The sequence below is a fragment of the Heterodontus francisci genome, chromosome 15 (assembly GCF_036365525.1).
Source record: "Heterodontus francisci isolate sHetFra1 chromosome 15, sHetFra1.hap1, whole genome shotgun sequence".
In the NCBI taxonomy this organism is placed as follows: domain Eukaryota; kingdom Metazoa; phylum Chordata; class Chondrichthyes; order Heterodontiformes; family Heterodontidae; genus Heterodontus; species Heterodontus francisci.
Window position 1 is genome coordinate 94919227 of NC_090385.1, and position 27431 is coordinate 94946657.

Consider the following 27431-nt stretch of genomic DNA (forward strand, 5'->3'; position numbering starts at 1 on the left):
TCTGACCTGCTATTGTAGCCACAGTATTTATATGGCTGGTACAGTTAAGTTTATGGTCAATGGTGACCCCTCGGATATTGATGGTAGGGAATTCAGTGAGATGGTTAGGCTCTACCTTTATGGAGATGGTCATTTCCTGGCATTAGTGCGGTGCGAATGTTAGTTGCCTCTTATCAGCCCAAGCCTGCATGCTTTCCAGCTCTTGCTGCCGGCAGACATGGAATGCTTCATTATTTGAAGAATTGCGAATATGCAATCATCAGCAAAAATACCTACTTCTGACCTTATGATGGTGGGAAGGTCAATGACTAACCTTCTGACTCCCCAAAGTTTCTCCATCGTCTATAATACACAAGTCAATTGTGTGATAGAATTCTTCATTCCACTTGCTGGAATGAAGCAGATGCAGATAGCTGAGTCTTGGATGTTACCCTTAGGAACTCCTACCATGATGTCTGGGGCTTGAGATGATCGGCTTCCAACAACCACAATCATCTTCCTTTGTGCGAGGTATGACTCCGAACAGTGGTAAGTTTTTCCCCTGATTCCCATTGACTTCAATTTACTATGGCTCCTTGATGACACACTTGGTCAATAGCTGCCTTGACGTCAAGGGCAGTCACTCTCACCTCACCTCTGGAATTCAGATCTGGTATCCATATTTAGACCATGGCTGTAATGAGATCTGGAGCTGAGTGGTCCTGGCAGAACCCAAACTGAGCATCGGTGAGCAGGTTATTGCTGAGTAAGTGCTGCTTGATGGCAGTCGACGACTCCTTCCATCACCTTGCTAATAATTGAGAGCGGAATGATGGGGCAATAAGTGGCTGGATTGAATTTGTCCTGCTTTTTTTGGACAGGACATACCTGGGCAATTTTTCACATTGTCGGCAAGGTGCCAGTGTTGTAGCTGTACTGGAACAGCTTGACTAGTGGCTCAGCTAGTTCTGGAGTGCAGGTCATCAGCTCTACAGGCAGAATATTGATGTGACAGGCCATAAGCAGGGATGGATGTTGGAGGATAAAAGCAAAATACTGCTGATGCTGGAAATCTGAAATAAAATCAGAAACTGCTGGAAATACTCAGCAGGTCTGGCAGCATCTGTGGAGAGAGAAGCAGAGTTAACGTTTCAGGTCAGTGACCCTTCATCAGAACTTGATGTTAGATGTTGGAGGAGTCTGGGATATTGGCTGATAGTCATTCTTACAGAATCATGTATCTGGTATGCTTGAATAGTCTGTGGGACAGCTCTCCCAACTTTGGTACCAGCACCCAGATAGTGAGGACTTTTGATCGACTTGGCTGGGTATCCTGATTTGATGCCTAGGTGACAACCGAGTGGTCTGTCTGGTTTTATTCTTCTAACTCACTGTAGCAGTTTGATACAACTGAGTGGCTTACTAGACAACTTGGGAGAGCAGTTAAGTCAACCACATTGGTGTGGGACAGGAGTCACATGTTGACCAGACCAGGTAAGGACAACAGCTTTCTTTTCCTAAAGAACGTTAGTGAACCAGTTGCGTTTTTACAACGATTCAGCAGCTTCATTATCCCTTTTACTGATACCAGCTTTTTATTCCAGATATATTATTTAGGACTGAATTCAAATTTGGAAACTGCTGTGGTGATATTTTATCTCACATTCTCTGGATTACTCATCCAGTAGCAAAACCACTACACTGAGTGACCTTTGGGGTGAGAAAGCATTGTATGAAACTGGCACACCAGTGTTCTTTCGGATGCTCTACTGACAATCTTCATGACCTGTTCATCAATGGAGCAGCTGAAAGCAGTGTCTGGTACCAGACAGACCACTCAGTTGTCACCTAGGCATCAAATCAGCATAACCAGCCAAGTCGATCAAAAGTCCTCACTATCTGGGTGCTGGTACCAGTCTCCTTTAACAGTGGAAACACTGCCCAGCAGCAGAGGAAGTGGCTGTATCTGACATAGTCATGGACACCACAGAGTCTGATGGTTGACTCTGGAGCGGCAAGCTTGTTTGAGCACGAGTTGTCCATTGCCATGGTAGGAGACATGCTTTGCATTCCGTGTTAGTATAGATCAGGCTGTGCAATGCCCAAGCTGTTGAATTACATGAAAATTGGTGAAGGCGTCACAGGAAATAAATGTGGGAGTGAGAGTGGCAATAGATCCAGTGAACAGATGGGGGTAGAGGAAACAGCTCCCATCAGGGCCAAGGCACCCAGCTGTGCATTACTGAGGAAGTGGCCAGTGACTAAACTCAATCTTCGAATGGGACTTTCCTTTAGGCCACAAAATTGTCAACTCCATTTAGCACAATCAGCAGAGTCCAATCACAAGCTATTTAAGGAAATGATGAGCTTTGCATTGCACAACCTGTACTGGATAGCAGTAAATGCATTGCTTACAACAATGACCATTCTTTGTCTTGTAAATGCAAACACAATTGGACCATCAGCATTTATTGTCAAAAAGAGAAAAGTACTGTGTTCCACATAAACAAATTTATAATCTTAAATGAAAATACATTCACTTGAGAAATAAAAACTCCACTGAAATTGGGGTACAGGCATAGCTAACTAAAGAAATTAAGGATTATATTAGATTAAAAGAAGCTTAAAATGTTGCTAATAAGAGTAGCTGGCCTGAGAATTAGGAGGGTTCTAAAAATCAGTAAAGGATGTCCAAGAAATTGATAAAGTCTGTTACGACCAGGTGAGGAATGTGTCCAGGGGTCTTTTACCGTCTTCACCTGGTCTTATTGTAACAGGATTTAATTTTTAAACACACTGTGTTTTGAGCTCCCCCTTGGTGAATCCCTGTTCACCACTTTCCAATTATAAGGCAAAGAAATGAGCACACCAGGTTTTCTTAGGTTTAAAGAAAACAAGTGAAATTTATTAAACTTACTTAAACATTAACTTGGTTAACGCCTATGAATATACAACATGCCCATGCTAGCATGCATACGTGATACACACATGCAAATAGGGACAGAAAAAAGCAGAAGAAAAATAAAGTAGAAAGGTTTGAGGACATTCTGAAGGGGGGTTTCTTATTACTGTTTCTGTGTTTCCAGCTCGCTGTACCGTCTTTGATTGTAGACAGCTCTTACTTTTTGTTGGGGCCCAGTATTCTTCTTAAACCTTGTTCACGTAAGGAGACTTTTCTCTGTTTGAGTTCACCCTGTCTTTAATGGGTCTTCCGCGATGTTGGAAAGAGATTGGAGCAGACAGGAGAGAGGTGTTCTCAGTCTAGGAGCAAACAGCCTTCTGAGTTAAAAATTTTGTGGCCAGTTCAAATTCAAAAAACCAACAGCCAGTCAGTCTTGTGACTAAACTGGTCTGACCACTTCTTCTGTGTATTGTGGAAGCAAGAACTGGGTCCCTTGTTCCAACACTGTCTGCGAGCATGCAAATGTCTTTCCAGTCAGGGGCCTGGCAATTCCCAGCCACAATTTTAAGTTTTAATGTTCATGTGTTGAAATAATATGTGCTTCAGTCTTGGCAGGTGGGAGGCTTGCCTGACAAGAGGGAGAAAATAGAATGAATAAAGCAGCAAGAAATATAATAACTGTTCGTAAAAGTTTTTACAAAAATGTAAAAAGGAGAGTAGTGTAGACATGAATCCCATAGAGGCAAAGACAGGAGAAATTATAATGGGAAATAAGGAAATGGCAGAAAATGTAAATAAATATTTTGTGTCTGCCTTCATAGCAGAAGACACAAAAACCATATCAGAAATTGTGGGGAACCAATGGCCAGAAAGAAAATGAGGAACTTAAAAGTCATCATATTAGTAAAGAAAAAGCCCTGGAGAAATTAATGGTACTAAAAGCCGACAAATCTCTTGGATCGGATGACTGACATGTACAAGTGGCAGTTGCAGAGATGGTAAATGCATTGATTTTGATCTTTCAGAATTCTCTAGATTCTAGAATCGTCTCTGTGGATTGGAAGGGAGTAAATGCAACACCATTGTTTAAGAAAGGAGAGTGAAAACAGGGACTATAGATCAGTTAGCCTGACATTACAAAAGTGAAAATGTTTGAATGTATTACCAACATACGAATATGCGAATTAGGAGCAGGAATCGGCCACTCAGCCTCTCGAGACTGCTCCGCCATTCGACAAGATCATGGCTGATCTGATTATAACCTCAACTACACATTCCTGCCTACCCCCAATAATCTTTCACCCCCTTGCTTATCAAGAATCAATCTACCTCTGCCTTAAAAATATTTAAAGACTCTGCTTCCACCACCTTTTGAGTAAGAGAGTTCCAAAGATTCACGACCCTCTGAGAGAAAACATTTCTCCTCGTCTCTGTCTTAAATGGGCGACCCCTTATTTTTAAACAGTGATCCCTAGTTCTAGATTCTCCCACATCAATCCTGTCAGGACCTCTCTGGATCTTATGTTTCAATCAAGTCACCTCTTACTCTTCTAAACTCCAGTGGATACAAGCCTAGTCTGTCCAATCTTTTCTGATAAGCCAATCTGCCCATTCCATGTATTAGTCTAGTAAATGTTCTCTGAACTGCTTACAACTTATTTACATCCTTCCTTAAATAAGGAGACCAATACTGTACACAGTACTCCAGATGTGGTCTCACCAATGCCCTGTATAACTGAAACATAACTTTTGTATTCAATTCCTCTCGCAATAAATAATAACATCCTATTAGCTTTCCTAATTACTTGTTGTACCTACATATTAACCTTTTGTGATTCACACCCAGATCCCTCCGCATCTCAGAACTCTGCAATCTCTCACCATTTGGATATTATGCTTCTTTTTTATTCTTCCTGCAAAAATGGACAATTTCACATTTTCCCCCATTATACTCCATTTGTCAGATCATTGCCCACTCACTTTTCCTATTTATATCCTTTTGTAGGGATATTGTAGGGTATTAGTAAGGACGTGGTAATGGTACTTGTAAAATTACAATGTGACTAGACATGTCAACATGGTTTTATAAAAGGGAGAGCATGCTTGATGAATTATTAGAGTCTTTTGAGGGTGCACCTAATAGGGTGGATAAGAGGAAACCAAAGAATGTAGTATATTTGGATTTTCAGAACACATTCAATGAGGTGTCACACAGGAAGTTGTCACACAAGATTAGGACTCATGGAATAAAAACAGAAAGAGCTGGAAATACTAAGCAGGTCAGGCAGCATCTGTGGAGAGAGAAGCAGAGGTTCTGTAACCTTTTATCAGAACTGGCAAAGGTTAGAAAAGTATTAGGTTTTAAGCAAGTAAGGGGGTGGGGTGGAAGACAACAAAAGGAAAGGTGTGTGATAGGGCAAGGGAAATGGGGATAGGCTGGGGAAGTGGGGCTAATGCAGAAGTTCAGCTATGGTCTTATTGAATAGTAGAGCAAACCTGATGGGCTGCATGGCTTATTCTTGCTCCTATTTCTTATGTTCTTATTAAGATATGAGTGAACAAGAAAGGCCATTCTTAGCTCAGCCTTCTGGTACTTCAACTCAATCAGCTCTTCCCAAGACTGGGAAAGACACTCCCTCTCACTGAGACTCCCTTTCTCACAGACTTGGCCAGTCCGACGCACCCACAGACCTGGCCAGCCCCACTCCTTTCCCAGTCTGGACCACCTGATCCCAGACTCGACCAGACCTGCTGCCAATCCCCCTGCCCCTCCCCCACAAAGGAGCAGCCTGAATGTCCAATCCATCTTGATGTCCCCTCACGCCTTTGGTCCGACTACCTTATTGTAATTGTCTTTTGAATAAAGGCACATTTACTGAGATCAATTTTAATGCATTTTTCACTCACTTAACTCCTCTTCTACTGGCCTGGTTAACAAAGGAATGGTTAGGCTTACATTAGCCCTCTCGATCAGACCTCCATCCTGACATTCTGCTCTCAACATTGTCATTGCTCATGGCTAATTTGCTGTGTAACTGGGGGCAGTTTTCCTGTTCTTATCTGCATCTTCTCCAACATGGCGACCAAAAACTGTGCACAGTAATCCAATGAGATTTGTCCAGCACATCATGAAGATGCAGCACAGCTGGTATCACGTTATACAGCATTGTTCCAGTTATATGTATAGGAGATTTCCCCCCAAATATGGTGATTGACCCCTGAATATTGAAAAGTGAGGGGTGGTCTGATCTTTGGGAGCCAGGAGGTGAGTTCCTCACCATGGAATTCTGAGCCTCTGACCTGCTCTTGCAGCCAGTCCAGTTAAGTTTCTGGTCAATGGTAACCCCCAGGTTGTTGATGCTGGGGGAATTCAGTGATGGTGATGCTGTTGAACGTCAAGGGGAGATGATTAGATTCTCCCTTGTTGGAAAGCCTGGCACTTAAGTCACAAGTAACATTCATGCCACATATAAGCCCAAGCCTGAATGTTGTCCGTATGCTGCATATAGGCACAGACTGTTCAGTATCTGAGGAGTTGCGAATGGCACTGAACACTGTGCAATCTTGAGTGATCATCACCATTTTTGACCTTATGATGGAGGGAAGGACATAGATGAAGCAGCTGAAAATGGTTGAGCCTAGGACATTCGCTGAAGAACTCCTGCAGTGATGTCCTGAGGCTGTGATGATTGGCCCCCAACAACCACAACCATTTTCCTTTGCCCTAGCTATGACTCCAGCCAGTGGAGAGTTTTCTTCCGCTTCCCATTGACTTCAATTTTGCTAGGGCTCCTTGATGCCACACTTGGTCAAATGATATCCTGATGTCAAGGGCAGTCATTTTCGCTTTACCTCCGGAGTTTAGCGCTTTTGTCCATGTTTGGACCAAGGCTATAATAAGGTCTGGAGTCAAGTGCCCCTGGCAGAACTCAAACTGAGCATGTGAGTAGGTTACTGCTGAGTAAATGCCACTTGATAGCACTATCAATGTTACCTTCCATCACTTTGCTGATGATTAAGAGTAGACTGATGGAGCTGTAATTGGCTGGACTGGATTTGTCCTGCTTTTTGCGGACGGGTCATACCTGGGCAATTTTCTACATAGGTGGGCTGGTAAGATGGGCAGACCAGTGAAAAATGGAATTTAATCCTGAGAAGTGTGAGGTGATGCATTTTGGGAGGACTAACAAGGCAAGGGAATATCCAATGGATGGTAGGACCCTAGGAAGTACAGAGGGTCAGAGGGACCTTGGTGTACTTGTCCATAGATCACTGAAGGTAGCAGCACAGGTAGATAAGGTGGTTAGGAAGGCATATGGGATACTTGCCTTTATTAGCCGAGGCATAGAATATAAGAGCAGGGAGGTTATGATGGAGCTGTATAAAATGCTAGTTAGGCCACAGCTGCAGTACTGTGTACAGTTCTGGGCACCACACTATAGGAAGGATGTGATTGCACTGAAAAGGGTGCAGAGGAAATTCACCAGGATGTTGCCTGGGCTGGAGCATATGGAGCTATGAAGAGAGACTGAAAAGGCTCGGGTTGTTTTCCTTAGAGCAGAGAAGGCTGAGGGGGGACATGATTGAGGTATACAAAATTATGAGGGGCATTGATAGATTAGATAGGAAGAAACATTTTCCCTTAGCGGAGGGGTCAAAAACCAGGGGGCATAGATTTAAGGTAAGGTGCAGGAGGTTTAGAGGAATTTTTTTTTTCCTCAGATGTGGTTGGAATCTGGAACACACTGCCTGAAGAGGTGGTGGGGGCAGGAACCCTCACAACATTTAAGAAGTATTTAGATGAGCACTTGAAACGCCATAACATACAAGGCTACAGGCCAAGTGCTGGAAAATGGGAATCGAATAGTTAGTTGCTTGATGGCTGGCACAGACAAGATGGACCGAAAGGCCTGTTTCTGTGCTGTATAATTCTATGACTCTATGCTCCAGAAACATTTCCAGCATCTGCAGTATTTTGCTTTTGCCCCAGAAACGATTCAGATACTAACACCCCCCGCCCCTCACACTGTAATTTCAGGGCTTCAATTCCTGATTTTCCTTAAAGGAAAAGTCAATACTGTGGACACATTCTTTCCAGGAATCAGGTGAGTTATTTAATAGACTGGCAAGAAGTGTCTGGGATGGTTTGTGACACCCAAGATTTTCATCCACTCAACAGCTTCTGGGGAGATGCAGGGAATAGAAACCATTCCCCCGAGAAAGCAAACTGGTTCACAAGATGCTTTATGGATTGGACAACCTCTGCCAGGAAGATGGTAACAATCGGGCAATTCTCTCTGGTAAGTCCTCTAATACCACCGACAACAGCTGAGCTAATCGAGGGCCTGGAAAGCAGCACGCTCGACACTTAACATCCAGGAGGATTGCGACTGGAACACCTCGATGCCGTGGTCTGCAGTTCAATTTGTTATGAAACTCCCCACCTTTCCCCTCCACATAAAGTAAGAAATCTCCATATGAAATATATAAAACATCCAATATATTTAAGGTTTTCTTTACATAAGCTGTCGCAGTGTAACACTACTTGTAGTTACAGTTTAAATGTACAATACTTTGAGATGACAATCCGGTACATAGAGCTAAGTTGTACTGTTCCCATTTTATACCCTCGTATATTAAACAACTGCAGGAGAATTGGCAATGTTGAAGCGCAGTTTTAACATCCTATTTGTGAAAACATGTGACTTTTTAAATTGATCAATATTTTTCAAATCTGTAAGTTTGTGCATCACATGCCCTGCCTAGGCAGCCATGCTGATAACAAGAATACTCTTTAAAATGCATGAATTGCACAGTTAGGTAAGCCTCAGGTGTATCGACAGTGGAGCAGCTTCTTCCGAATGTGACTACGAGGAGTTTCCTTCGAGAGAGAGAGAGAGAGATGAGCAGTTGCTGTAATTGGAGCAGGCAGTGACTATCGCAAACAACACGGCTGGACGGAATCCGTTCTCCAGTGTTGTGATGTCCATCGGCCAGAGCTAACAGTTTCCCCACAGCCTGGGGGTAAATGAACCTTCCTGAGAACCAATTAAAGACAAACTGTCTGTATGTTCCCCCACAGTGTGAGCTGTCAAAGTGTCGAGGGGAAGGCAGAGGGACCTCTCGCAGTCCCACTAATAGCGCTGAAAACGTGGAGGGAGCTCCTCAGCTGGGACTTCAACAAGTCGTCTTCTGTCAAAATCTAGAGAAGAGGCAAAGAAGGAAAACAATCGGTTAGTAGGGATGCAGTAACATTTCAAACTAAACAAGATATTGAATACACATGCATTACAAAGATTTATCTCACAGCTTTAGAACAGCATTCAGCCCTGGAATAGAAAAAGACTTCATGTCGAGCAAGGATCAGGCTAGCAACTGAGTTTTATCTGCCACTTGGTTCAAGTTATGAAATAATTTTAATTGAGTTTCAGGTCTCCCAGTTAGGGCATGTGCTGTCCTGCAGAAGAGGCCATTGCCTAATTCTACCCCAGGCAACACAGCCAGCAGGTAGTGAACAAACTCGAACGTATAAAGCCAAAACTTCCACACTACTTGCTAAAAGGGTGACATATATACAGGCACAAGTATTTTATTCCAAAAGGAAAATTCTGAAGTGGCATAGGGCTGAGGTATGAGAGGGGCACAGCTATACATTTATTTATTTAGAGATACAGCACTGAAACAGGCCCTTCGGCCCACTGAGTCTCTGCCGACCAACAACCACCCGTTTATACTAACCCTGCAGCAATCCCATATTCCCTACCACCTACCTATACTCGGGGCAATTTACAATGGCCAATTTATCTATCAACCTGCAAGTCTTTGGCTGTGGGAGGAAACCGGAGCACCCGGCGAAAATCCACGCAGTCTCAGGGAGAACTTGCAAACTCCGCACAGGCAGTACCCAGAATCGAACCCGGGTCCCTGGAGCTGTGAGGCTAGGGTGCTAACCACTGCGTCACTGTACCGCAGATTTTACAAAATCTCACTTGTTTGAGGGGCTTAGCCTGTGGGCACTCTCTCTCAGGAATTCAGGTGCACACAGCTCAAAGCTTTCCATCTATTGATGAGTGGAACTCACAGGGAATGTCTGTTCAAATATCCCCCCATCTAGATCCAGGCTTTTACATAGATATTTAGTTTTGAAGCATAAATTGTGGAGTGCATTTACCCGTTAAAGTCTTCAGCACTTCATAATAAGCAGGCATGTTTGAAATAAAGGGAGACAGCAAAGGGTTAATAAACATCTCACAGTGGAAACAGCTGAACAAAGAATGGAAAAGATATTAGTACACCGAGTGATCAGTGAAAATGCTTTGTGCAAATGCATGGTACAGGAGACGACCATTCAGCCCCTCTATCATGTTCCGCGATTCAACTGGATCAAGGCCGTTCTATACCTCAACTTCATTTACCTGTCTTACCTCCATAAAAACTTCTCTGTGTAGTTTGCTTTCAATTCCCCTTTTCCCCATCTCCACCAAAATTAGGTTAGGTTACATAGGATATATGGCACAAACAGACCATTCAGCCCAACCAGTCCATAACAGTGTTTATGCTCCACTGGAGCCTCCTCTCATCATTCCTCACCTAAATCATCACAACCCTCCATTCCCTTCTCCTTCATATTCTTGCCTAGCTTCCCCTTAAATGCATCTATATTCACTTCAACCACCCTCTGTGGTAGCGAATTCCACATTCTCAACTCTTTGGGTAAAGACGTTTCTTCTGAATTTCCTATTGGATTTCTTGGTGACTATCTTATATTGATGGTTGGAAAAGCAGGGATTGTTCTCCTTGGAGCAAAGGAGATTGAGGTGAGATTTGATTGAGGTGCACAAGACTATGACAGCTTTACATAAAAGGTTGACAAAGGAAAGCTGTTTCCATTAGCTGATTGCACAAGGCCAAATGTTTAAAAATTCAAACATTTTGGCCAAGCCCTTTTTTAAGTGATTCTTGACTTGTTAAATCCTATGGAGCCCAAGCTGTCCATAAATCACAGCTGACTCATATACTTTCTGCTACAAAGTTAGCTGCTGCCAGAAGAAAACGTTCATTTCTGTGAAAGCACAGAAGGAAATTATTTCTTGGTATTTCTGCCATTTGATATTATATACATCCTACGCACAATGAACTGGTGGGTGAGTTAAATCCCAGCACTTGTGTGTGTGTCACTGCTGGGAAAGAGAAACTTTCAAGCTGCTTCTCATTTTCAGATACACATGTAACAATTTAAATTGCATGGCCTTTTCAGTCTCCAAAGAGTCAGGATTTGTGAGAATTCAATTAATTCTACACAGGACCAACAAGAAATATTTTGGGATCACACCAGATCATCACTTCAGAAATGGCAGAGTGAAGGAGCCCAGCAATGCATTCAATGTAAAAATCTCATTCAAGTGCTCAAATCTTCCGTGGCTTCGCCCCACTCCGAGCTGGATTTTGTTTTCGCGGCACTGGGAGCGGCGGCAGGCGCGCAAAATGGTGGCCCGTGCACCCAGGCCACGCGCTGCCGCCATCTTCAGCCTGGCGCCTCATTATAATATGGAGGACGACCACCCACACCCCCCCCAATCACGTGGCGGGGTGGCCTCGGAGTCGCCATAAATGGCATCACCTGCTACTGGAGTAGGAACTGGTGCCATTTGTAAAAGGCTGCCAGCCCTGCAGAGCGCTGAACTTAACTGGCCCCTTCCCCCCCTCCCCTGTGCACAACATAACCCCCGACACCCCCTCCTCCTGACCAATCATGCAGAGTGACCCCTGACACCCCCGCCCCCGCCCCCAGACCAATCATGCAGAGTGACCCCTGACACCCCCTCCCCCAGACCAATCATGCAGAGTGACCCCTGACAACCCCGCCCCCAGACCAATCATGCAGAGTTCACCGCTGACACCCCTCCTCCAGACCAATCATGCAGAGTCGCTGCTCTCTTCACAAAACAAGGGTGCAGGATTCCCCACCACTCCCAATATGGATGCTGAGTTTCGATACCCCTCTCCCCTCCCCAGCTGCCAAAAACACAGTGCAGAGTTTGACCCCCTACGGACATTTAACTCAGCTTCGCAAAAAACACGGAGGAGAGCAGCACAATACCTCCCGGCCTTCACCGGATCTGAGGACTTTCACCTCGGCGGAGCCGGCTTTTCAAGGTCGGCAAACTGAAGACACGTAAGTGCCGCACGTCCACCTGAAGATCGGTAACTGCTAGTTAGATTGTGACAGGCCACATAGTAATGAATGCAGATGACTGTTTTACATATGCTAAGTTGGGCCCCATCACAGAATGCCGGAGGGGCTGCCACGGAGCTTCCCCCTGCAGGGAAGATCAGGCCTGGCATTCCCAGTCTCGGGCTACGTGGTGGCCCACTGCCGCTCCAATCTTCTGGGCCCCATTGCCATGGAACCTGACACCAGTGGGGGGGGGGTGGGGGGGAGGGGGATCTGTGTTCCTCCAATTCTGGCCTTTTGCCCATCCACAATTTTCATCACTTCACCATTGGCTGCCATGCCTTCAGCTGCCTGGGCCCCATTCTCCTGAAACCTCTCCAGCTCTCTACCTCCCTCTCCTTGGTTAAAATGGTCCTTAAAACCTACCTGTTTGACCAAGCTTTTGGTCATCTGTCCTAATCTCTCCTTATGTGGCTCGGTGTCAAATTTTGTCCGATTACATTCCTGTGAAGTGCCTGAGAATGTTTTATAATGGTAAGGTGCTATATAAATGCAAGTAGCTCTTGTTGTTGACTCTGGAAAGAGTTCTACCTCTATGTCAGTATAGAACTCCAAGACGTAGGATCTTCATCTTTACTAACAACTGAAGCTAGGATTGGAAACTGGGCCTTAAAAACATGAGAAAGCATGGAATGAGAAAACCAAACAGAACGTGAGACCCATCCCTTCTGCAGAATGTCTGAATGGCAATCCAGTAACACACCACCAGATTGACCAGGCGACTCCTTGGGCAGAACTTTCCCAGCCCTCGGCTGGCAGGAATGGAGGTGGTGGGGTGGGGGAATGGGGACAGTACAATAGAAGGGAGCCAGAGGGGAAGCTGTGTCGGAATGGCTCCCGAACTCATTTCCACCGCCTGGGAAGTTTCTGAGGTGGATCGGTTGTTTGCTCCAAGGAGACAGGCAGGCAATTAACACAATTAAAGGCCTCATTAAGGGCCATTTTACAGGGCCACAGGCTTTTTACTGATGGCTGAGCAGCAGCACCCCCCTCTGCCCCCCACCCCAGTGGGAAGCCGCCAGCTTCATGGAGGCAGCCTCCATGTGGCAGTCCAGGGGTCGGTGGGGGGGGTGTCATCAGAGCCGGATGCTTCATGTCCCACAGAGCGGGGCTTGGACAGGAAAGGCAGCAACTGTGATCCCAATGATCCCCCTACAATCAGCAGGGCCTTTCCCCTTGGCCATCCTGAATTTTAGTTTGTATTTATTGCTACAAGGGTGCCACCATCTTGAGGCATCCCGAGGTTCCTGACCTGCCTTAGCAGGCCCACCTCTCTCAGTTGTGCTGCCGAGCCCTCAGAGCTGCTGACCCTCTTATTGGACAGCAGCATCAGGAGCCAGCCTGCCATTCTTAGTTGAATGGTGGTCCCGCAGGGGGCCAATTAGGAGGCTGCCTGTGATAAAATTGCTGCGCCCGTTTTGCTGCTGGCAAGTGCAGGCATAGGACCTTCTTTCAGCCTGGCATCAGGGTCCCGAAGCCTGCGGTAAAATTCAGACCCTCAGAAATGATCTTCAGCTGCATCATCAATGACCTTCCCTCCATCGCAAGATCAGCAGTAGTTACTGTTCATTAATGGATCCATTGCAGAGAGCTCTATTCAAAACAGCCCCAATAATGACACCCATGCCAGCAGGACGGGGACAACGTCCAGAATTGGTCGGTACCATTTGACCCAAATAAGTGTGCAGGCAATGACCATCGCCAATAAGAAAAAGTTCAACCATCTTTAAATGTACCATGATCACTGAGTCCAGCACCACCAAAATCTTGGGAAGTTATCGCTGACCAGATGCTTAACTGGACCAGCTAGATCAACACTCTGGCTACAAGAGAAGGGCAGAAGCTGGGTAATGAGACGAATGCTTCACCTCCTGACCCCTTAAACTCTCTGTCATCATCTACAAGGTCTAGTTCAGGAGTGTGACAAACTATTCAACAGTCACCTGGATGGGTGTAAACATAAGAACATCAAGAAGCTCAACACCATCCACAACACACCAATTTGTCTGACTGGCACCACTGATAGTGGACTCAACCACCTTCAACATCAATTCACCAAAGTTATTTCGACAACATCTCTCTCTTCCCTGTGGCGTCTACCAGGAAGGACAAGACCAGCAATGTCATGGGACCACCATCAGCTCCATGTTCCCCTCCAAGTCACACACTATCTTGACTTGTACTATATTTCTGTTCCTTCCCCATCGCTGGGTCAATGTCATGGAAGTCCCTACCAGCACTGTGAGTACAGCAGTCCAAGGCAGTGGCTCACCACCTTCTCAAGGCAACAAGGGATGGGCAATAAAAGCCAACTTGACATTGATGCCTCCACCTCAAGAACTAATTAAAAGATGTTCTCGCACTATCTTTAGCAAATCACTGAGTACTTCTGTTCAACAATCAACACTCTTGCTTTGTTTATTCAGGTTTCTTGTTTAAGAAATCCTGCCTAAGATTCAGGTGCTTTTAAATCACGTTAAAAACAGTTTGCCGTTAAACATTCAATACGCGTGAAATAAAATGGGCAGGTAAATGTCTGTGAATACAATTTTTACATAATATCCAGCTTCAGTGAACAATACAATATTGTCATCAGACCAAAGTACAGTACATGAGAGAACCAGATGCAAAAAGCATTGTGCACTTTATTACTGAGGCTATTGTCCAGGCAGGAGGTAATTTCTGGAGCTATCAGTATATCAAGAGCTGTTTTGCATTAGCACAATCCAACATTAACAGGCACAGGCAACAGAAAGCCCAGTGCAACCTGAACTGTGTAAAGAAACTCAAGTCATGACCTCGCCGCTCTATTTCTGTTACATTTTGTTTTGATAACACTATTGTAAAATTCCTTATATGTTTTACAACAGCAACAACTTGCATTTATATATTAAAAGCAAAATGCTGCAGATGCCGGAAGTCTAAAACACTTGTGACCCTATCCTATCAACCCCTCTTTTGTTATCTCTCGCCCCACCCCCGCTTTACTTGCTTAAAACATTTTACATTTCTAATATCTGTCAGTTCTGATGAAGGGTCACTGACCTGAAACGTTAACTCTGCTTCTCTCTCCACCGATGCTGCCAGACATGCTGAGGATTTTTGTGCATTTATATAGTGCCTTTTATGGAGTAAAGCATCCCAAGGCACTTCACAGTAGCATGATCAGTAAAAATCTGACACTGAGTCACATAAGGAGATATTAGGGCAGGTGACCGAAAGTTTTGCCGAAGAGATGGGTTTTGAGGATCATCTTAAAAGAGCAAAGGGAAATAGAGAGGCGGAGAGGTTTAGATGAGAATTCCAGAGATTAGGGCCTTGGCAGCTGAAGATACAGCAGCCAATGGTGGGAATGATTAAAATCGTGATGAACAAGAGGCCAGAATCAGAGGAAAGCAGATATCAGAGGGTCATGGGGCTGGAGGAGATTAGAGAGATAGGGAGGGATAGGATCATGGAGGGTTTTGAAAACAAAGATGAGAATTTTAAATTTGAGGCATGCTTAAATGGGAGCCAGTGTTGGTCAGCGAGCATAGGTGTGATGGGGGTTTGGGACATGGTGTGAGTTAGGACATGAGCAGCAGAGTTTTGGCCTGAGAGTAGAATATAGGAGGCCGATCAGGAGAGCAATGGAATAGTCAAGTCTAGAGGTAGCATTACTAAAGGTTTCAGCAGCAGATCAGCAGATGCAGCAGCAAAGTCAAGCTGAAAGTAGGTGATCTTAAAGATGTCATGGATATGTGCTTGGAAGTTCATCTCAGGGTCATATGTGACACCAAGATTGCGAACAATCTGGGTCAGCATCAGACAATTGCCAGAGAGAGGGATGGAGTTGGTGGTTGGGGAATGCAGTTTGGAGTGGGACTGAAAACAATGGCTTTGGTTTTCCCAATATTTAATTGGAAGAAAATTCTGCTCATCCACTACTTGCAATCTAGAGACAGTGGAGAGGTTGAGGGAGGTGGTGGTGAGGTAGAGCTGGCTGTTGTCATGTCGAAACTGACGTGTTTTTGGATGATGTCGCCGAGGGGCGACATATAGTTGAGAATTAGGAGGGAACCAAGGATAGATCCTTGGAGATCTCCAGAGGCAACAGTGTGGGACCAGGAAGAGAAGCCACTGGAGGTAATTCTCTGGCTACGACTTGTCACGAACACGTGCTATGCCGAGTGATGATTTTTAATCCATCGTTTGGAAATCTAAATTAAACTATTAAAAAGCAGCTAAAATGGCCACTGCAATTTGCACTGAATCACCTCACATTCCAAGGTATCGAGGTGGAGACGATTGACTAGTTAATCTCCCACCAGAACAATGGCTGGCTAATTTTGAATGAGCTACCTGCTTTACCTCCATTAACAAGACATTCAAAGCCATCTTGGAACATTAACACTGGTGCAGATGAACCTCAAAGTGTAAGCACTGAAACAATGGGACCCGAGGGAGATTAGAATTCTTAAGACTTGAACTAATTAAGATGCAAAAGAGAGAATACACTGGACAATCATGTGACAGTCTCTCCATCTGTGCGAAAACTTAAGAGTTTCTTTTGGCTACAGCAGACAAGCACCTGCTTTTGACCAGTGCAGGACCCAAGTGGGGGTCTGTCTGTCTGTCTCTTTCTCCAGGCAACACTGTAAATTCTAACCCTACTTGCAGGCTGCAAAACGTCCAAGTCTATCATTGCTGCAGACGGAGACCCCGGGGAGAAAGCCATCTACATTACTCTCTCCAAGAAAACCCTGAACCAGGTGGCCACCTCTACCAGCCAGAAACTTCAGGACCACGAGTTCAGCCAGGAGACAAATGAATTACCAGAATGAGGGGAGATAGGAGAGAAAGTAGAGAAAGATGCGAGTTCATGGCTAGGGCAGGAGGGAACTTTAGCCTGGTGGGCTGGCGGAAGGAAGAAAGTGACAGAGGCTCTCAATGTGAGTGACAAAGAAGTCCATGAGCTTCTTGCAGTTGTTGCAGGACACAGGGTAGAAGGGTTTAAGAAGATGGTTTTCAGCAGAGAAAAGAAGCCAGGGATTATCTTTGTATTCCTGGAATAGTGAGCAGTTTTAGCAGACAAGAGCAGGACCCAATAGTACTTTATGTGATCCAGCCAGACCTGGCAATTCTGTCTGCCGGTAACGCTGTGTCCCTTGGAACGAAGGGAGTGCAGCTGAGGACTGTAGCGGGGGAATGGCCTGGGTGAGAGGAGAGAGTAATGGTTTTAATGGGGACTAAGGCATCAAAGGTGAGCACGAGGGTGCAGCCAAGCAATTCAGTAGCTGCAGAAATGTTGTGGCAAACAGAGGGCCAAAGGCTAGATAGTTGGGATTTTGAAAACGAATGGGGAGAGAATTATTTTGGGGGCAGACACAGAATTTCAACAATTTTGGTTCATAACATCTGCCCTGATTTTGTTTCCTTTTTCTTTGCTGGTTTTGGTTTTATTCTCTTGTTTTTCTCCTGTTTTTATTTTCAGATGGTAGCTGTTCATCGTTCTGTAATTCACACCTCATCTAAACAATCTTTTTGTTTCTTTACCTGTTTCTTTACCAGGCCACTCCCTTTGGCCCTGCCCCCACCAACCCTTTTGCCATTTAATCTCTCCTGTCTTCCACCCTATCACAGACCTTCCCTTTTGCTCTTTTTCCCACCTCCGCCCTTTCACTTGCTTAAAACTTATTACATTTCCAACCACCCCAGTTCTGATGAAGGGTCACAGACCTGAAACGTTAACGCTGTTTCTCTCTCCACAAAAGCTGCCAGACCTGCTGTGTATGTCCAGCACTTTCTGTTCGTATTACAGAAGGAAGTAAGGTTGGCAGAGGGAAGGTGCATGTGGGTGGAGAGTGCTACAAGGAAGTGATTAGATTTGGCCTCATCTGTGATGGACAGATTTTTGGCCTCTCAGGGAATCAAGGGATATGGGAAGAGGAGGGGCGGCGCGGGGGGGTGGGGTGGGAAGTGGAGTTGACATAAAAGATCAATTATGATCTTGAATGGCAGAGCAGGCTCCAGGGCCATGTGGTCTATTCCTGCTCCTAGTCCTTATCTTTTTAACACCGTTTTCTGACAGGGCCATGATGTCAATGTAATCATCCACAATTAGCTCCTGGATGGCAAGGGCGCTGTTCACAAGCGAATGGACATTCCGAAGGGAGATGCAAAGAGGATTGGTGACAGCTAATACACTGGAAAAGTCCACAGGGTCAACAGTGGGAGGGGTGAGTGAGATGGGATGGGAGGTAGGAAAGATTAGCCCCCACTGGGTGCACTGGACAAAAAAGGTCAATGAGAGAGGAGGACAGAGCAGTTGGGGTTACTGCTCCTATGAATCTGTAACCTCATGGCCTGACATAACCCTCACTCTATCATTACCATCAGGAACCAACCCTGGTTCAATGAGGAGTGTAGGAGGGTATGCCCGGCTGTCATGAAGACCCCACCTGCCAAGAATGAGGCATATTAATTTCATCATATGAACATTAATTTTAAACTGTTGCTGGAATGAAGAAATGACTTGTTTAAATAAATCAACAGTGACTGGAAAACATTTGCAATGACCAGCTCCAACAAGAGAGAATCTAATCATTTCCCCTTGATATTCAATGGCATTACGATCACTGAATCCCCCACTATCAACATCCTGCGGGTTACCATTGACCAGAAACTGAACTGGAGTAGCCATATAAATACAGTGGCTACAAGAGCAGGACAGAAGTTAGGAATACTGTAGTGAGTAATTCACCTCCTGACTCCCCGAGGCCTGTCCACAAGGCACAAGTCAGGAGCGTGATGGAATACTCTTCACTTGCCTGGATGGGTGCAATTCCAACAAGACGTTCGATACCATCCAGGACAAAGCAGCCCACTTGATTGGCACTCCATCCACTAATATTCGCTCCTTTCACCACCGATGCACAGTGGCAGCAATGTGTACCATTTACAAGATGCATAGCAGCAAGGCTCCTTAGACAGCACCTTCCAAACCCGCGACCTCCACCACAGAGAAGGACAAGGGCATCAGATACATGGGAATACCACTACCACCCTGACTTGGAACTATATCGCCATTCCTTCACTGTCGCTGGGTCAAAATCCTGGAACTCCCTTCCTAACAGCACTGTGGGTGTACCTACCCCACATGGACTGCAGTGGTTCAAGAAAGCAGCTCACCACCACCTTCTGAAGGGCAATTAGGAATGGGCAATAGATGCTGGCCAAGCCAGCGACATCCACATCCCATGAACGAATAAAAAAAAATCATCTCCACCCTGCAACATTGCTGCAGGAGTTCCCAGGTCTAACCATCTTCAGCTGTCTGTCCATCATAAGATCAGAACTGGGAATTTTCACTGGTGATTGCACCATATTCAGTACCATTTGCAAATCCTCAGATACTAAAGCAGTCTGTGCCTGCATGCAGCAAAAGCTGGATAACATTCAGGCTTGGGCTGATAAGTGGCAAGTAACATTCGCGCCACACAAGTGCCAAGCAATTACCATCTCCAATAAGAGAGAATCTAACCATTTCTCTGACATTCAATGGTATTATCATTGCTGAATCCCCCACCAACACATCCTGGCAGTCACCATTGCCCAGAAATTTAACTAGACCAGCCATATAAATACTGTGGCTACAAGAGCAGGTTAGAGGTTGGAAATTATGTGGTGAGTAACTCACTTCCCGACTCCCCAATGCCTGTCCACCATCTGCAAGGCACAAGTCAGGAGTGTGATGGAATACTCTGCCCTTGCCTGGATGGGTGCAGCTCCAACAACATTCAAGAAGCTGAAACTGTATAACTCATTGGTTAGGCCACAACTCGAGTACTGTGTGCAGTTCTGTTCACCTCATTACAGAAAGGATTTAATTGCACTAGAGAGGGTACAGAGGAGATATACGAGGATATTGCCAGGACTGGAAAAATGCAGCTATGAGGAAAGATTGGATAGGCTGGGGTTGTTCTCCTTGGAACAGAGAAGGCTGAGGGGAGATTAGATTGAAATGTACAGAATTGTGAGGGGCCTGGATAGAGTGGATGTGAAGGGGCTGTTTACCTTAGCAGAGAGGTCAGTGACGAGGGGTCATAGATTTAAAGTGATTGGTCGAAAGATTAGAGGGGAGATGAGGAAAAATGTTTTCACTCAGAGGATGGTGGGGGTCTGGAACTCACTGCCTGAAAGGGTAGTTGAGGCAGAAACCCTCAACTCATTTATAAGGTGTCTGGATATGCACCTCAAGTGCCCTAACGTGCAGGGCTACAGACCAAATGCTGGAAGGTGGGATTAGACTGGGTGGCTCGTTTATCGGCTGGCGCAGATACGATGGGCCAAGTGGCCTCTTTCTGTGCAGTAAACTTTCTATGATTTCTATCGTCTAGGACTAAGCAGCGTGCTTGATCAGCACCCCATCCATCACCTTAAGCATTTACTCCCTCCACCACCAGCACACAGTGGCTGCAGTGTGTACCTTCTACAAGATGCACTGCAGCAACTCAAGACTCCTTCGACAGCAACTTGCAAACCTGTGGCCTCTGCGACCTAGAAGGACAAGGGCAGCAGATGCATAGGCATAACAGTGCCTGCAAGTTCTCCTCCAAGTCACACACCATCCTGACTTGGAACTATATTGCCATTCCTTCACTGTCACTGGGTCAAACTCTGGGAATGCCCTCCCTAACAGCACTATGGGTGTACCTACACTAGCTGGACTGCAGCAGTTCAAGGTGGCAGCTCACCACCTTCTCAAGGGAAAGCAGGGATGGGCAAGAAATGCTTCCATCCCATAAATGAGTTAAAAAAAAAGTTCCCTTTTGAAAGCTCCAATTGTATCTGCCTTCACCACACTCTCAGGCAGTACATTCCAGATCCTAACCACTCGCTGCATAAACAAAATTTTTCTCATGTCATTGCTGGTTCTCTACAGTGAAGCTCATATCCCACGAACAAATACAAAATATTTTACCACGACGGCATTACATAAATTCAAGTTGCTCCTGTCACATGCTGATGAAAGCTGCAAGTTCAGCTTCAGACTGGACTGGTAGAAAGTGAATACAACAGGTTACGTCCCACTGAGATATTGTAAAATCAGTCGCATGCACCCCGCCCTCCAGCAGGAATCTGATCAGAAAATGGCATCTACAATGGCTGCGAAGGAACATGACCACTTGAACTGTGCTCTTCCCCACCACGGACGGATTGGTTTAGCCTTTCTGAGGTGGGGGGGCAACAGGAGCGGAGGGCTCTTCAAATTTCAAGGAAATATAAAACTGTAGGACAAGAAATAGAAATCAGAATAATCATTAAATTCAGATAAAGTACCTTAACTGAAAGGCAGAAGGCTCCAGCAAGAGTTGTTTTGAAGTCAGTCACTGGCTGCAGCGTGTTCATTGTACATACGCTGTGCATTTATACATTGAAAACAGCACTGATTAACATCAATGTGCCACTTCTATACAACGTGTTGCACATCTTAGCGAGATTGCAGAAAAGATTTACAAGAATGGTACCTGGGATGAGGAGATTCAATTATGCTGAGTGGCTGGAGAAACTGGGATTGTTCTCCTTAGAGAAGAGAAACCTAAGGGGTGATTTAATACAGATGTTCAAAATTAAGAGGGGTTTTGATTAGAGTAGATAGGGAAAAACTGCTTCCAGTGGCAGTAGGGTCGATAACCAGAAGACACAGATTGAAGATAATTGGGAAAAGAACTAAGGGGAGATGAGGAGAAATGTCTTTACACAGTGAGTTGTTGTGATTGCAAATGCTCTGCCTGAAAGGGTGTTGGATTCATTAGTAAGGAATTCGATAAATGCTGGAAAAGGCACAGCATTGGTAAAACAAAAATTGCACAGAGCAGCCAGTTCTGGAAGGTGAAAGATAGAATAGCTTCATTGGAAGACTGGCAGGGTCAGGTAGAGAAGCCCATTTTGCAGAAATAACAAAGATGCGCTCGAAAAAATCTGCGTGCTGCCTTTTCTTATCCATTTTCCTGGGTATGTCTGGACTTGTCCTCAGGTTTGAAGTTGTCAGCAATGTGATACTGGCACTGTATCCTGCAGCACTTGCTTCACTTTTTGTGGTTACAACACTACCTGTTCTTTCAGCTGCATTCTTAAAATATCTTTCACTTGCTGATTTATAACACAATATCAGCATTATTCACACATTCCGCTCCTGAAGCATGTTCCGATTTCTCTCTCTCTCTGTCTGCTCTGATTTCTCCCTTCCTCTGTCTCTCTGCACTAATTTCTCTTTGCCCTGACCTCGCTTTCTCTCTCACTCTCATTCTTTGCCCTGATCTTAATTCTCACTGTTTTGTTCAATCAAGAGTAATTAAGTTTTGAATGGCATACTAAATGATAATTACTTCTGAATGCCCTATCTGGCCCTGCAAAAACTAATTTTAGAAATGTGGAGCCTCATCCCCTCAGAAGAATTTTTTTTTTAATGCTTGTACTTTTCTATTTAAAGCTTCTCCCTTAATCCCCTGTGGATGTCCCAATCAGTATTCCACTGTCTGTACTATGATTTAAATGTGATTCACATTCCTTGCTTTGCCATCTGTGAGAATTCTTTAATCCGATTGGTTAATCAGCCTGCTTACTGGCTGCCCTGTTGAAAGATGCCACAGATCCCCTTAGAAGGTGCGGAATTCAAATGGACATCAGAACAGAGGACGCCTATGCTTGAGAGCCTGCTAAAACTTTGTGGGCAGCTTTACTCAAGGTTAACGGTGCACACCTTCCCTTCGCCAGTGACCGCAAAATCCAGGCCAATGAAAGAACTTGAGGTTTTTGGTGATATGAAACAGTGTGGGCCTGGGACATAGCATGAGACAAACTCCTCTGATTGCTTTGCTACACATAACCTCTTAACACCTTACAGCTTATGAAAGTTTGCCTATGCAAAAATTCATGACAGAGAATATTAATGATTAAAGATCTTTTTTAAAGCAGGCACAAATTATACAAAAGGGATACAGTTAGTCAGTAAAGTTGTGACATCAGCTCTCAGCAGTCCTGTGGCACTGACCTGTTCATGGGTGATTTCTGACAATTCCTTCACCATCTCTTTGAAATTTGCCTTTAACCCTTCGTGATATTCCACCTGATCTTCCTTGATCAGCCGCTCGTTCAAATCTAGAGCCAGGCTACAGGCTGAAACAAATTCCCTGTGGACAATTCAAGAAAAAGATCAGTTTTAATGTTCCACATTATACAGAATTTGCTATACCCTTGACATACACAGCACAGGAGAAGGTCAATCAGCTTATCTTGACTGTGCCTGGTCATTGCCAGAGCAATCCAAGCTAATCACACTGCCCAACTCTCTCTCCAAAGCTCTGCAACGTCATCTGCATCAAATATTTATGCAATTTTCTCTTAAAAGTGGTGAAATGCTTTGTCTCCAGAACACCCTGTGATGATATATTCCATGCTCCAAGAGATTTCTCTGAACCCACTCCTCACTCTCAGTCATAGTATTAAATTGATGATCCCTTGTCACCTGCTACCCAACAAGAGGAAAAATAGTGAATAGGGCCAGATTATCAAGACACATGAGGAATTTAAAAACCTCTGTTAAATCTCAGGAAGTGCTGGAAATACTCAGCAGGGGGAGGGGGAGGGGAAACAGGGAAAGAGGGGGAAGGGGCGGGTGGGAAAAGGGGAGAAGAGGAGGGTGGGAGGGAAAGCAAAGGAAGGTAAGAGGAGGAAAGTGAGTGAAGAGAAAGCAAAGAAATGACATGAAGTAGCTGGTTTAGGGGATCACATTATGTACAGGTTTCATTTTTCACTGATGAAATAAACCAAAGAAAACAATTTTCACAACAAGCAGTGTTAGCAGGCCACATCAATGGGGGATTTTTAGTGACAATTTAAGTTAAGGCCTTTGTAGAATCCACTTCTCTCTAATTAGTATCCTGTACAATCCGAGAACCCAAATCTCTGTACCATGTCTCTAACCAGTCCCCCTCTGAACTTGCTGCACTCCATCCTCTCAGGTCTAACCCCGACATTGTTATCAAACCTGCAGACAAGGATGGTGCTGTTGTTGTCTGGCGTACTGACCTCTACCTTGCAGAGGCTCAGCGCCAACTCTCAGACACTTCTTCCCCCTGGACCATGACCCCACCACCGAACATCAAGCGACTGTCCACAGGACTGTCACTGACCTCATCCCCTCTGGAGATCTTCCCTCAACAGCTTCCAACCTCATAGACCCGCAACCCCGGACAGCCTGCTGCTACCTCCTTCCCAAAATCCCCAAACAGGACTGTCCCAGCAGACCCATTGTGTCAGCCTGTTCCTGCCCCACTGTACTTATTTCTTCCAATCTTGCCTCTATCTTTTCTCCCCTGGTCCAGTCTCTTCCCACCTACATCTATGACTCTTCTGACGCCCTATGTCATTTTGACAATTTCCAGTTTCCTGGCCCCAACCGCCTCCTCTTCACTATGGACATCCAATCTCTCTACACCTCCATCCCCCACCAGGATGGTTTGAGGGCTCTCCACTTCTTCCTTGAGCAGAGGCCCAACCAGTCCCCATCCACCACCACCCTCCTCCGCCTGGCTGAACTTGTTCTCACATTGAACAACTTCTCCTTCAACTCCACTCACGTCCTTCAAGTAAAAGGTGTTGCTATGGGTACCCGCATGGGTCCTAGTTATGCCTGTCTTTTTGTGGGATATGTAGAACATTCCTTGTTCCAGTCCTACTCAGGCCCCCTTCCGCAACTCTTTTTCTGGTACATTTATGACAGTATCGGTGCCGTTTCCTGCTCCCGCCTCGAAATGGAAAACTTCATCAACTTTGCTTCCAATTTCCACCCTTCTCTCACCTTTACATGGTCCATCTCTGACACTTCCCTTCCCTTACTTCTCTGTCTCCAGCTCTGGGGATAGGCTGTCTACTAATATTCATTATAATCCTACCAACTCCCACAGCTACCTCAACTACACTTCTTCACACCCTGCCTCCTGTAAGGACTCCATTCCATTCTTCCAGTTTCTCCGTCTCCGACGCATCTGCTCTGATGATGCTACCTTCCATGACTGATATGTCTTCCTTTTTCCTCAACCTAAGATTTCCCCCCACTGTGGTTGACAGGGTCCTCAACATGTCCGGCCCATTTCCTGCACCTCTACCCTCACCCCTTTTCCTCCCTCCCAGAACCGCGACAGGGTTCCCCTTGTCCTCACTTTCCACTCCACCAGCCTCCATATCCAAAGGATCATCCTCCGTCACTTCTGCTATGTCCAGCATGATGCCACTACCAAATGCATCTTTCCCTCCCCTCCCCTGTCCTGTCCGCATTCCAAAGGGATCGTTCCCTCCGCAACACCCTAGTCCACTCCTCCATTATCCTCAACAGTTCGTCCTCTTCCCACGGCACCGTCCCCTGCAATCGCTGGAATACCTGCCCTTTTACTTCCTCTCTTCTCCCTATCTAAGGCCCCAAACACTCCTTTCAGGTGAAGCAGTGATTTACTTGTACTTCTTTCAATTTAGTATACTGTATTCGCTGCTCACAGTGTGGTCTCCTTTACACTGGGGAGACCAATGCAGACTGGGTGACCGCTTTACGGAACACCTCCACTCAGTCCAAAAGCATGACCCCAAGCTTCTGGTTGCTTGCCGTTTCAACACACCCCCTGCTCTCATGCCCACATATCTGACCTAGGATTGCTGCAGTGTTCCAGTGAACATCAATGCAATTTCGAGGAACGACATCTCATTTACCGATTAGGCACGCTACAGCCTCCCGGACTGAACATTGAGGTCAATCATTTCAGAGCATGATGGCCCCCACTTTTTAATTTGTTATTTTTCTTTTTTATTTATTTTAATTTTATTTTGGTTTGTTTCATAATTCATTTTTTTAACATGTGCCTGCCCACTGTTTTTTCTCAAGTTTGTGCTTTGGGCCAGGGCTGTTCATTTTTTTGTCCATTAACACCCTCGCTGCACTAACGCTTTGTCTTTCAGCACACCATTAACATACCGTTTGCCTTTGCTCCATGACCTTCTTGTCAGTTATTCTCTGTAACCCTGTCCTATCAACACCCCTTTTGTTGTCTCTTGCCCCACCCCCGCTTTATTTGCTTAAAGCCTAATACATTTCTAAGCTTTGCCAGTTCTGATGAAAGGTCACTGACCTGAAACCTTAACTCTGTTTCTCTCTCCACAGATGCTGATTTCCAGCATCTGCAGTATTTTGCTTTTATCTCTGTGCCCTGTATCCCGTACAATTGAGAACCCAAATCTCTGCACCTTGTATCCTGTACAATTGGGAACCCAAATTTCTGTCCCCTGTAATCCTTTACAGTCGAGAACCCAAATCTCTGTACCCTTTATCCCGTACAGTCGAGAACCCAAATCTCTGTACCCTATATCCTGTACAATCGACAACCGAAGTGTCTGTACTCAGCATTACAGAAACGAGTTGCTTGATAGCTCTGGAAATGCAGTCACTCAATCCGATAAATAATTCACTCACCGAAATATTTCCTTCAGCCGCTTCACTTTCTTGGTTGGTATCTTGCTAGATTTGTTATCATCCAGGAATGCTCTTGCGTAGGCCAATGGACCAGCATTCACCTACAGTGGATTGGAAGTTGGAAGGACATACCGTCATAGTGTACTTCAGCTAAAGCAGGCAGCAAACAATCAGTTCAGAGAGTGAGCTTGGGCTAAATGATTCGCCAGACTTCGTGACGTTAAACAAATGTTTTTGCCACAGTCCTAGAAGGTACCTTTTCAAATCGGAACATGGCGATTACCTTGAAACGTTTATTTCAAGTGCAATTATTTAAACAATTATGGCATTCTGCAATTGTACTTCTCCAAGATCACTAATTACTTACATTCGATCTTCCTTATAATTATGTAATGAATGAGAGTGTGTGTATTACACAACTAGTAAACAGTTTTCAAATTGGAATCAGGCAGCAGTATGGGCACCCTTGAGTAGAACTGGTGCAGTACATCTTAGTGCCTTTCACAACCTCAGGATATCCCAAAGTGCTTTACACCTAATGAAGTACTTTTGAAATGTAGTTTCTGTTGTACTGTAGGAAATGCAGCAGCCAATTTGTGCAAGGCAAGTTCCCATAAACAGCAATGAAATAAGTGGCCAGACCATGTTTTAATGATGTTGGTTGAGGGATAACAATTCGCTAGGACACCGAGTAGTGTTGTGGGATTTTTTTTATGTCCGCCTGAGAGGGCAGATGGCGTCTCGGTTTAATATCTCAACTGAGAGACAGCACCTCCTGCAGTGTCAGCCTAGAATTTGCACTCAAGTTTCTG

At 45.1% G+C, this 27431-nt stretch overlaps 1 protein-coding gene across 1 annotated transcript in view; it reads right to left on the reverse strand.

Annotated features, from left to right (window-relative positions):
- Nucleotides 1-8359: 8359 nt before the first annotated feature.
- Nucleotides 8360-27431, reverse strand: part of LOC137377449 (dedicator of cytokinesis protein 11-like) — a 322059-nt gene continuing 302987 nt past the window's right edge. Inside the window, exons 51-54 of the mRNA XM_068047028.1 lie at nt 26876-26902; nt 26620-26720; nt 23152-23290; nt 8360-9083 (exon numbers count right to left, since the gene is read on the reverse strand). Of these exons, the coding sequence (XP_067903129.1) occupies nt 8973-9083; nt 23152-23290; nt 26620-26720; nt 26876-26902 (378 nt within the window). The 3' untranslated portion in view covers nt 8360-8972. The remainder of the gene's footprint in view (nt 9084-23151; nt 23291-26619; nt 26721-26875; nt 26903-27431) is intronic.